At 37.3% G+C, this 12959-nt stretch overlaps 1 protein-coding gene across 6 annotated transcripts in view; it reads right to left on the bottom strand.

The window, feature by feature from the left end:
• Window positions 1–1698: 1698 nt before the first annotated feature.
• Window positions 1699–12959, bottom strand: part of Enah (ENAH, actin regulator) — a 110078-nt gene continuing 98817 nt past the window's right edge. For all 6 annotated transcript variants that reach the window (XM_026779640.1, XM_026779639.1, XM_026779643.1 and 3 more), the window contains 3 exons: window positions 8526–8604; window positions 5610–5667; window positions 1699–5080 (listed from right to left, as the gene is read on the bottom strand). In XM_026779640.1, the coding sequence (XP_026635441.1) occupies window positions 5043–5080; window positions 5610–5667; window positions 8526–8604 (175 nt within the window). In that variant the 3' untranslated portion in view covers window positions 1699–5042. The remainder of the gene's footprint in view (window positions 5081–5609; window positions 5668–8525; window positions 8605–12959) is intronic.

Below are 12959 nucleotides of genomic sequence, written 5' to 3'. Positions count from 1 at the left end.
GAGCCACCATGTGGTTGCTGGGAATTGAACTCAGGACCTTTGGAAGAGCAGGCAATGCTCTTAACCACTGAGCCATCTCTCCAGCCCCCTTAACTTTCTTTTCTAATCAACTAATCAACCATAAGAGTTTAAAAATTGGACCGTTTCATTTTTCCAACATTAAAATATAAAGGAAAAAGGGGCAAGGCAAGAAAGCTATGCTAAACTGAAAACGTGCCTCCTTAGGAAGCACAGTTAGATCCCAGAACCCATGTAAAAACGCTGGGTGCAGTGGTACAAATTAGGAAGGCCAGCACGAAGAGGCAGAGACAGGAGGGTCCCTGGGGCTAGCTGAATTTGAGCTCTCAAGGGTCAATGAGAGACCTGGTCTCAAAAGAAGTGGGTGGCGAGGGTCAACACTGGTCTCTGCTTGCACATCCACGTACGCATTCACCCACACCAAAGACATTAAAGAGAACCTTGGTACTTCAAAAAATTCACAAGGGAATGAGATTTAATCCACAGCCTATTCTGATGTTGGCAATAGAGAAAAACTGTTATCACAGTTCCCCTACCCCCAAGAATATTTGGCATAAATAGATGGCTTTTCTTGAGATTGCAAATTTTAGCCTCTCAGTCAAATGAGTGTATGCTCAACAAAAAACAATTCCTGTTAAGTACATCGTCTCCAAGATCTTCATACAAAATACTGACCAGACTAATTGTTTAGTTAAACTCCTTAAAATACAGCAAGTTTTGACTTCAGAAGAAGCACTGAACTTAGAAACGGGTAAATGGCTCTTACCAAAACATCAGAGGTATCAACTCCAGTAAACTCTTAGGATCCTTTTATATTTCTCAGAGTTCTGGGTAGATGATCAGGTATCAATTCTATTAAAAATAAAAATGGCACTACTAGGAACAGGCTGGAGTTTGGAGGTGATGAAAACTAGAATAAAATGTCTTAGGAAAATGTTTTTTCTCACAACTTGATAAATGGACAGGCACTCCTTTCACACTGTCTTATACAACATCATTTTCATGCTATGACCCATAGGACTTGATGGTTTTGTTTTAGACTAAGTCTATCTATGCAGTCCAGCCTGACCTCAAACTCAAAATCCTCCTGTTTCTGTCTCCAGAATACTGGATTGCGGGTTATGTCCACAGGATCAGAGACCATGGTAAAGGGCTCAAACAAGTCTCAAGGCCCACATGAACAAACTATACGTCCTGCAGCTCACCTTCACAGGCCCTGCGCCTAAAAGCATGAGTTCTTCACAGCAGCACTGAAAAGAGGATAAACTTAGGAAACGGTAGCCTAAGTCAGGGAAACTGAAAAGCTTAGCATCTGCTGCTTAGTTCATTTCTGAATGAGAAGTGACTAATATGTAGAGAAGGCAGGAACGTGAGTTAGGACACAAGGAAAAATCAGTCGGCATTCTCACAACACTGGCTACATAGCGGCTGCAAATTAAAGCCAGAAACACGTAGTTCACAAAGAAGGAGGAAAGCTTGGGATAGAGGCGGGGGTCTGGTAAAAGGAAAAATAAAAAATACAAGACTGTTGTACTTCTAATGAAGAAATTACAGTTTCAAAATGGAACTCAAAACTGATACTTTATAATAGATAAAAATGCTAAGATTTACAGACACGGAGGCAATATAAAGAAATCAGTATAATGTAAAAAAACACTACAGATAGCACAGACTACTACATTTAAAAAGTTAATCTCTTGGCAATAGCCTTTAATCTGCAAATTATATGAACAAAAATGAACTGTGCTGTGTAAGAGATGAAGTATATGATCATGTTCTAGAACAAAAAAATGAGGTAAAACATATTTCACCATCTTGACTATAAAAGACACTGTGTCAAGGTGTGCTGAGAAAATGTAAGATATAAGGACACACAACACTTACTTCAAAATAAAAGGCAGAGAGATCATTACATATTCCCTTTGTGTTATTTACTATTCCTGATTTTGATGAAATCTTAAAGAACAGTGGCATGATGTATAAACTGTAAACAGTAAAGCCTTGGGCTTCGTTAGGTGCTAATTTTCACCCAGTATCACTTGGTTTAGAATTAACACATTACTTCAGAAGGTCATCTAAGTGTCACAAACAAGAAACATGTATATACTGAAATTTTATTTCAATCGCACAAATGAAGTTAGCGTGTAGGAAATTTAAATGAAACAGGTATGGTAAAAACAGCAGAGAACTGAAAAACCTAAACAGGAAACACACCTGCAGCATGAGGATTCAACATTCATCAGTGTTTCATCTTTAGTTCTGATTGACACATTAGGTCTGTAAGTCTTTAGACAGACTTTGAGATCATGACGACTATTCTTCAGAGATTTCAGCACCAGCACTAAGGTTTGTACATTCAGTTAGTTCGCTATCGACTTGCTAGCCATTCACAAAGTGTGTTGTACGGAGTTGTCGCAGGTCAGATCACAGTGTTGAGGAGAGCAGTGCCTTCCTGTAGTTAGAAAGGGTCCCTAAACTGTACTCAGCTGAGGACATTCAACACACAAAAGCAAAACCCATCATCATCATCATCATATGCTTCCAAGGAACGGTTTTGGGAAAATAACCTAAGCTTCTGTTTCCCATTTTAATCACTGAAATCTCTAACAATGACAAGACTGTCATGTATGACAGTGAACGCATAGAATAGTCCAATTAAGCTTCTAAGAAGGAATACATTTAGCCATGTGGGATAATGCAATATTATGGAGGATATAGCATGAGTCAACACTGGTTCTTTTTTTTTTTATCATCTTACACAGACATTGTGTTAAATATTAGACCAAGGCACAAAACGTTTAGTGCATAAACCAGTTTCTTTTAGGACTTAGCATTTGCCTTTAGTACTCTGTCTCACTTTGGACCACTTATATCCAGTACTCTACCTACTATAGACTATTTCACTTCAGCAACAAATCGAGTGATTTTTGATCAGATCTGTAAGGGATGTACACATTTACATTATTAAAGTAGCTGCATAATCCAAGTTCAACAGTAAAATGAAATGCCTATTTCTTGTAGAGAACAACTTATAAGCTTGCCGCATCATTAATGCCTTTACTATTACTGCATGACAACAATGGGTAGAAAAAGAGCTGTGTATTTGAACTATGATAGCTCATCCCTCACAGTTTAATCTAAAAGTGAAGTTTCTACAGAAACAAACTCTTAAAAAGGAAAAAAAAATCCTCATTAGACTTCTCCGTAATGAGTGCGAACTGCAGTGTTTAGAAAACCACGCGATCACCAAGTTTGTTTTAAAACTGAGAAGTCTGAAATCTAAAAAGCAAATGAAAGTGGGTTATTTCTTCCATTTTCTTTTTTAGTAAGATTCCAAAGCAAGTATGGCACATTAATAACTCAAGCATAAATTGTGATGGAGAGTCTGGAGAAGTTTTGATTTCCTAGATTTTCCAAAAAGCAGCTAACATTACAACAAATAGGATTTCTCCCTTATTTTAACTTTGCCAATTATATCATAAAGGGGTAGAACACATCCCCATCACATTCATTCTCTCTCTCTCTCTCTCTCTCTCTCTCTCTCTCTCTCTCTCTCTCTCACACACACACACACACACACACACACACACACACACACACACACACCCCTCGTCAGGGCCTATCAGGGCCTAACAGCATCAGACCCTTCCTACCACCTAAGTCTCACTTCAGTTTTACTAAAAGAAAACTGCAGAATTCCCCATTGGTTTCCCGTTACCTGGTGATTTCTGTGACCCTAATTGCTGCCACCATTGATATTTCCTGTATTTTAGCACAGCAAAGGTCAAGAGCAGCTTCAAAGTCAGGAGCATGTACCCAAACACCTGCAGCATTGCAGGGACCTAGTGACAGCAACTGCTAAATTCAGGGATCAAACTTTTGAGTTCCACAGCAAGACATAACTCCTGTGAAGCTCAGAATCATGCTTCAGACCATTGAAATTGCTGGTTAAAATACAAACAGCTGAAGACATGACGTAAAAGATTAAGTACTTGGTTTTGTTAACATGTTTATCGATTAAAGTCACGAGGAGTTTCTCATTATAATTCATGCAGATTATTGAGAAAAAAAGATAGTGCAGAATTAACTTTAAATAAAAAATTATTCCTCCCCATCCTCCCACTTCCCTATATTCTACAAAATATTTTCCCTGGGACTAGGCCTTGAAAAGGCCACTACATATTAGTGTGACATGCATTATTGTCTGTAATTAAAAAAGCTAACTTTGTGGTGATTGTAATTATATTATAAAAATGTCCGCATGCATAAGTCTAAAAAAGGTTGAAAACCTACAGTAAATCTATAATAGAATGTTTTACATTTGACCACTGTTTGTTATATATAAGTCATAGATTTGGTAAAGCATTGTAACAATTTAGGAAGGCATCTAAATCTTTAAATTCTGGACGGATTTTGTTTTAAACTACAAAACTGCATGAAGGCTAACCCGAAAGACTTCCTATCATTCTAAAATTCCTCAAGTGGGACTAAACATTGTAGGACCTTTCTGATAAATACCACCCTTTGAAAGCACATACAATTCCATATGTTCCATACTTTATGATCTTAACTCTTTGTGGAATATCAAATATGATAGGAAGACAAACCTGAGAGAAACGTTTACAATGCAACAGCAGAACTTGCTAAATTAAATGCTTCATCAGCGCCTTCTTAAAAACCCCCTAAGCCTTTCTCTTCTTTATTTTAGCAATGGATTGTGGAAAACGTGCAGTTTCACCTAGACATGAAAATACTTCTTGCCTGCCAGATTTAGTACTGCTTGGGAACTCAAACACAATTCTTCATCCTGCAGTAAAGGTCAGGACAAGAGCAGCACGCTGGGAGGGCGCAGCTGATTCAGAGTTGCTGCATCTGAAGGTTTTCAGAGTTTGGCGCGTTTTTCCCTCCTGACTGTGTATCCAGTTTCTTCTCACAGCTTAAAAATGGTAGGGGGTGTTAACAGTTGTTTGTAGGAAGTTTTGTTTTTCTCCAGATTCAGTCCTGTCTCTCCTCAGTTTGCTTCTCTATGCAGTGTTCGACTTGCTCAGTTCCTGCCTGATTGCTGTAACGAAAGGAATGGTTTTCAAAGTCAATACACAAGGAAAGAGATACAGATGATGATTTACTCTTGAGAAGGCTGTTCAAACTGTCATAAAAAGATACAAGATTTAAATCTTCATTGCATACACCTTTAATACCACAAAGATTCGAATCACATGTGATTATATTTACTAGGTCCTCCCTTGAATGCAGAAGACAATGAGTAATGTCTTAGTGAGAAATCTGCCTGACTGGTTTCCACCGAATACTACACTTGACACTTAGAAATGATGTTTATCTCTGTGAGTTCAAGACCAGCTTGGTCTACAGAGAGAGTTCCAGGACAGGCTCCAAAGCTACACAGAGAAACCCTGTCTCGGGGAGAAAAAGAGAGAGAGAGAGAGCGAGAGCGAGAGAGAAAGAGAGAGAGAGAAAGAAAGAAAGAAATTCTGTTTATCTTCATTTTTACAAAGAACTCCCATTCTAGGAGGAGAGCAGCTTCCCAACAACCTAAGTCACGGCTAGCCCCTCTGGAAGAGCCAGGTACTCACCATCAATAAGCTCTTCTTTCAGTTTTGTCAGTTCTTTTCTCATCTCATCTAAAATGTCCTGAAGTATCAAGAGAAAACACCAGGAAACAAAGAGATGAAATGACATCTAAGAAGTTTCTTGTTCAGATCAAAACTTAAAACATCACGAAATATATTTAGGTTAAGTTCTGTTGTGTGTATGTGCACGACCAGAGGCCAGTCTTGGGTATTACTCTACAGTCCAGGTTGTCATCCGTCTGTGCCCATGTAATGACCACACTCCCAACACCCCTAAGACTCTCTTGACAGCCTGGAACTCACCAAGTAGGTCAAGCTAGCTGAGGATACTGCACACCAACGTGCCCAGCTTGTTCATATGTGTCCAGGAATCAAACCCTTGTACTTACTTACAAGGAAGCACTTGTTTCCAGGGTCTACCCCATGACTTCTGATTCTAGTTTCAATTCTATTTCGTAGAAGACTAGCCTTAGTAAATTCTGTTTAAATATTTCTTCCTTATAATATGAAATGGAAAGACTAGAACTCAAACAGCCAGTTCTGTTATTCAGAGAAGTATAATTCAGATAGCTGTGAGACCCAATCCTCTGGCACCATCGAAGTGATGATGTATAAATCAGTTTCGAGGAAGATGTTACTGGACAATTAGCTCTGGGCAGATCTGTCACCATATATGAAGTATGGCGATCTCTTAGGAACCACCAGAGCTGCCAAGTCCTATTTCAAGGACCTAACAATGAAGGTACCAGACATACATAGCTGCTGAGTTCCAAACATGAAGTTAGTCTAAAAAGAGACAGACTGTAAATGTAAACCAAGCATCAGATCTCAGACTTAATATATTAAGAAAATAATGTGGTGACCAGCTCTTGCAGAAGACTCGGGTTTGGTTTCAACACATATGGCTGTTCACAACCCTTTGTAACTCTAGTTCTATGGGAGCTGATACCCCCCCATTCTGGCCTCTGAGATAGGAAATAATTCATTAAATAAAAAATTTAACCAAACACTCCATTAAAACGTCAAAACATTGTGTACATATTGAATTCATTTTTAATATATTTAGGTTAAGTAAAATATTTATTTTTATTTAAACTGATTTTTAAAATTTTTTTTTCCATGTATGAATATTTTGCCTGCATGCATGTGTGCCACATGTGAACCTGATGTCCGAACAAGCCAAAAGAGGGCATCAGATCCTCTGAAACTGTATGATTTCAAGAATATGTGGATATTCAAAAAGGGACCTGGGTCCTCTGCAATAGCAGTAAACGCTCCTACCTACTAACCATCTTTCCAGCATCACCTATTCTCTGTTTATGTGGCTAGTATTTCGTGTGCGAGTAAGATGCACATATATGTTATAGATGTACATATATATTTAAATGATGCTCTGAGCCTCCATCAAGAATTGTACATAAAGATGCCTTTAACCGCAGCACTCAGGAGGCAGAAGCAGGCAATCTCTGTGAGTCCAAGGCCAGCTTTGTCTACAAAGTGAGTTCTAGGACAGACTCCAAAGCTACAGAGAAAGTCTGTCTTAAAAACTAGAGAAAAGAAAAAAAAAAATGTACATTTGGGTTGGAGAGATGGCTCAATGGCTAAGAGCACTGGCTGTTATTCCAGAGGTTCAGGTTAATTCCCAGCACCCACATGGCAGCTCATAGCTGTCTGTAACTCTGTTCTAGGACATCTGATGCCCTCATACAGACATATCTGCAGGCAAAACACCAATGTACTTAAAAAAAAAGTACATTCAAAGTTAAAAGAACAATAAAAAGAACCACAATTTTATTTTCTTTCTTTCTTTCTTTCTTTCTTTTTTTTTTTGGTTTTTTCGAGACAGGGTTTCTCTGTGGCTTTGGAGCCTGTCCTGGCACTAGCTCTGTAAGACCAGGCTGGTCTCGAACTCACAGAGATCCGCCTGCCTCTGCCTCCCAAGTGCTGGGATTAAAGGAGTGTGCCACCACCGCCCGGCTTTCTTTCTTTTTTTAAAAAATATATTTATTTATTTATTATGTATACAATATTCTGTCTGTGTGTCTGCCTGCAGCCAGAAGAGGGCATCAGATCTCATTTCAGATGGTTGTGAGCCACCATGTGGTTGCTGGGAATTGAACTCAGGACCTTTGGAAGAGCAGGCAATACTCTTAACCACTGAGCCATCTTTCCATCCAAGAACCACAATTTTCATAGGTGAAAACAGCAGCTATTTTTGGAAGGAATTGATTTCTCTTAAATTATGTGAGTGTTATACTGTGCACTCCAAAAATTTTTAAATTATCTCTTAAAGTTCATTAAAGAAAAGGCTTTTCACGTACAAATGAAGTTGATGATTATCAACTTGCTAAAATTCCTTTATTTTTGCACCAATCAATGTTTATAAATCACAAAAAAAAAGAAAAAAATGTTTATAAATCACTTCAAATAAAACTGATGGAGTCAAAAGTTGAAGATTTGGATATTTGCTTTTGCCAAACTGCTTCTTAGAAATCTTAAGTATGCTCCAAGCTACAGAGAAACCCTGTCTCGAAAAAAGAAAAAAAGAAATCCTAAGTATGCAGGAGTGTCCATTTCCCATATATTCCTGCCAAAATCAAATGTGTTCAGATTTGTTTGGTTTATTTTTGCTAATGTGAAGAGAAAGGAGGAAGCCCACTGTTACTGTTCTTACAGCTAAGCTTTAAATTGCACGAGCACACCATGTCCCCTTCACTGCTGCTGGAACTGAAAGGGAACTCACTGAACCAGAAAAGAACTGAGATGCACAATAAGGGATGAATATGGCTACTTTAATTTGTCTAAAATATTTGCAACTGTGTAATCTTTTGGAGTATTCCCATGTATAGAATGTATGTGTGCAAGGTCCCCGTCCCCCTTTAAAAAAGAACAGTTAAAGGAAGCACACTGAGTACCAACCTGCTTCAGTCTGTCATAGTCGAGTCCTTCTGTCTGGACTCCATTGGCACTGGGCTGTGACGAAGGTGTAGATTTGGGTCTGTACAAAAGAAATTTCCAGTACAGATAAATTATATTTATAACATTTAATGAGTTTGCAAGTAACTAACTGTAAAATTGCCACCTCAGTGCCAGATTTAATTTCATAAACACATTTTACTAAAAAGTCAACTGTGAAAATTGTAGGACTGATTAGAACAGGAAGCAGAAAATCTTTTACTTTTCTCAATTTAATCTACCGAAAAAAGTTGAAAAGCGTGACAATATAGTGATGCTCCTTTAAGAGAATAGAAGATAGTACTCCCTTGGACCAGGTGACACTTGGCATGTTGACCATGGACATGACAAAGTGGCCAGTTGAAACTCCCAAGGCTTATATATAACGCAGTCATTTTTGGTACTTTTGAGACTTTATATTATGTATTAAATATCAAGAAAATCAATAAAGGGAAAGCTTTAATATCTTAAATATTTTGTCATAGATCAGTTTATAAGTTCTGAGCCTCAGTTTATAGGAAAAAATAGTTTAGTAAGCCTAATTTCTTTGTTTATTTGCTTCCTTTTTAAGCTCTGAAATAAAAATGTTGAAAAATGACTGTTAGAAGCATACTCTCACATTCAATTGGCACTATGTTGCCATAAAGTCCATAAATTTACTTTGTTTTAAAAAGAAAACAGAAAAATAAAAACTGGGAAATTCTAAGATAGAACCTCTCAATTACAACTGCACTTTCAAAAGTTTAGCTTTTATTTGATTTTTACATAGTAAAATGTCCTGTGGAATAGGCATATTTCAAACATAAGTTTCGACATAAAATAAATCAGCCATGGCTCCCTCTCCAATCCTAGAAACAAAGAGAAATTCCTCAGAGGGAACCTGGAGTTTCAGTCGCTCACGTCTTCATTTTCTGGTTTAGAACAGTAACCATTCTACAGACCGTTAGTCAATCTCATTATTTCAATTTTGCAGAGTACCAGGATTAGCAAATTATCTGAATAAAAATCCAACACACATAACTTACTATAAAGTTATATTTCATAATTCTTAAGATGTAACACTTCAAATCCAAAGGCATTGTTTATGGAGATGAAATACTTAATTTGCTTTAATATCAAAACGTATTATTGCTTAAAAAGTTTTATGAAACAAAACCAAGACATCCAATTTTAGCTTATTGGGCATCTGCTTAAACAGTAACTTGGAGAAACTTTGTTTACTGAGTACTGCAGATTTATATAAAGAACTGCTTCTCCTCTCATAAAGAAACATCGTTCTTTGTTGAAGACCCTACTTAATTCTAAAGTTTTAAGATCTAAGACCCATAGCAAAATATCCAGTGTTCTGTGTACAGTCAAGTACAGTATATATTCTTAAGGGTTGGTACACTGCATTTTATACACCCAGGTTATTTATCACTGCCTTCCAGAATTAAATTATTAATTAATCTGTTCTCTATCTTTCTCATTTAAGAAGGCCAATTAGTAAATTTCTCCTAAGATAGATAATGACTATTTCTGAAATTCCAACAGGTACAATAGCTACATAATTGAGAAATATGCTATAGTATACAAACACATCTGCATTTGTTAAACAGTTTAAAATGTTAATTAATAAACAACTGTGCAAACATGCAACTTTAAAAAAATTTAATTCATGCTAACATGCAATCCACCACCACCACTACCACCACCACCACCGCTGCCACCACCAGGAGAATTAACTCAAGGGGGGAACTTTTCATACTGAAGGAAAGGAGTAATCACCACTTCTTTTGTTTTGAAGGAACATTACCCTGGCCTGGTATGGGAGCAGGAAGGTGACTTAGAGGACTTTGTTATACGCACTGTTTTCCTCTGTTCTAGCAGATTTTCCTAATAAACCTTTTGTTGAAAAAGCCTCCCTCAAAGAAAGAAATAAAAAGGCTGGACTGTAATATGAACACTTATGGAAAAATAAAGTTGACAAAATAAATATGCCAAATATTTTGCTTTCCAGTGGCATAAAAGCAATTTTAGCAAATAAGAATTTGACTAGAGTCAAATTACAGAACTACTAATGGACAGATATCCTCTTTATGCATTACTTAACCCATGTGTTCAGCAGACCTGATGCACATTTTAAAAAATGGCTGTATGTAATATTAATGTATTTCTTTTCTTTTGAGACAGACTCTGTGTAGTCCTGCAAGTCCCGGAACTCTCTATGCCAGTAATTCTCAATCTTCCTAATGCTGCGACCCTTTAACACAGATCCTCATGTTGTGATGACCCCAACCATAACATTATTTTTATTGCTTCTTCATAACTGTAACTTTGCTACTGTTATGAATTATACTGTAAATATATGATATGCAGGATATCTAATCTATGACCCCTGTGAAAGGGCTGTTTGACTCCCAGAGGGGTGGTGAACCACAGGTTGAGAAACACTGATCTATGTAGATCAGGATGGGTTTAATTAAACAAAGACCTTCCTGTCTCTGTCTCCAGAGTTCTGGGATTAAAGGTACATATGCCACTGTACCTGGCTGGCATATATTAACATTTATGGAAAGTATTTTCTTTTTTCCCTCTTCTTCTTCTTCTTTTTTTTTTTTCGTTTTTGTTTTTTGTTTTCAAGACAGCGTTTCTCTGTGTAACAGTCCTAACTGTCTTGGAGGTCTTTGTAGACCAGGCTGGCCTTGAACTTAAGTGATCTACCTGCCTCTGCCTCCCAAGTGTTGGGATTGAAGGCATGCACTATCATGCCCAGATATTACTGTACTTCTGATAAAATGCATATATTTCAGTTGTTTATGCATTCATCCATTTATCTGAGACAAGGTCTCACTATATAGTCCAGGATATCCTTAATTCATAGCTCTGCCTCAGTATCGGAAATGCCAAGATTACAGGCATATTAATATCATGTCCCTCTTTATACCTGTTGCTTTTAAATTATGGGTTTTTATTATAACTTATAATAAAACATGAGGGTTTATGAGATGTTTAAATATGTATTTTTCCTTAACTATAGGAGAATGTTCCTAGATGCCTATATAGCAACTATACGGCAATATTTAACTTTCTTTTCTATCATATTCTACAAATTGCTATAAAAAAAAAAAGCATCTACAGACTTTTAAAAATTGTTGCCTGTTTTCAATTAAGAAAAACAGATTGATATTGCCCTATACTGCCCTTCCCTTTAGGAGGTGGTGGAGAATAGTGCTGAAGACCAAACTTCAAGACCGAAGCATTTCATGTGCTAAGGACATGATCACTGAGCCCAGCTCCCAGATTTGTATATTTAATATTATAAGGATTGGGTTTTTGTTTGTTTGTTTGCAATCCAAAAACAATGTGCTCAGGAAGCTGGGTGCCAGACTGTTAAAGGTGCTTGCTTCACTACACTGACGAGCAACTTCATCTGTGGCTACAATACTATCCTGCGTTCTAGCCAACCCAGCACAGGCCCTTCAATTCCATTCTCTCAAGACTTGTCATAAAATCATGAAGAAAACAGTCTTTAAAGGAAAACACTCAAGCTGCCAACACCGTAAGATGATCTGACTTTTCATTTTATCATTTGTAAATGTCTAAATCCAACCACTGAGTGGTAGCAGGGTTCTACTTTAATGTTCAAACTATAGTAAAGTCTCCCTTGTGGTGATTACCAATCCAGGTAGAAAAAGCTCAGCCCTACCCTGGACGTGTTATTGAAAAGTCTGAAATCACAAAGTCACAGCAGGATGATACCTGTGTAATGAATCATAGGACCTGTTGTCAAAAACAATCTGATTTTTCCTTGGAGAATCCCGTCTATGAAGGGGAAAAACCATTTAAAGGTATACAGTAGAACTTCAAAAGATAACTCCCACGATACTACTGATTTATAGGCTTTTAGTTATAGCAAGCAAAACAAAAATAAATTATCCTTAAAGGTGTTAATTATCCTTAAAATATCTATTTTGCCAAATTTAAAAGGGTACTTTGATATTAATGTATATGACACAAAGGCTACTTTTGTAGGCTGCAGCCATCTACTTCCCAAGGATCAAAACGTAAGCAAAGACAGCTTTATTCTGTGAGTATCAAAGCAATAGACTAAAAAATATCTGTAGCTAAATGTATGCAAAACTAACTATTCCTGGGCATGTACAGAACATTTTCTCCCATCAAATGCAAGCCCAGTAGATTTTCAATGAAAACCATGACATTTCAATATTAGCGATCATTCGTCTCAGTGTATTCTTACCGCCATACTCTTGCCTACAGTTAACGCACAGTAATAAGTAAGTACTTGATGGAGGAGGGTCATCTTTCTATCTGTTATTTCATTGGTTAAGCAATAAAGAAACTGCTTGGCCCTCATAGGTTAAAACATAGGTGGGAGGAGTAAACAGAACAGAAGGC

This window comes from Microtus ochrogaster, chromosome 6 (assembly GCF_000317375.1).
Source record: "Microtus ochrogaster isolate Prairie Vole_2 chromosome 6, MicOch1.0, whole genome shotgun sequence".
Classification (NCBI taxonomy): Eukaryota; Metazoa; Chordata; class Mammalia; order Rodentia; family Cricetidae; genus Microtus; species Microtus ochrogaster.
The sequence above is the reverse complement of the archived record's forward strand: the minus strand, read 5'-3'. Positions and strand labels throughout refer to the sequence as shown.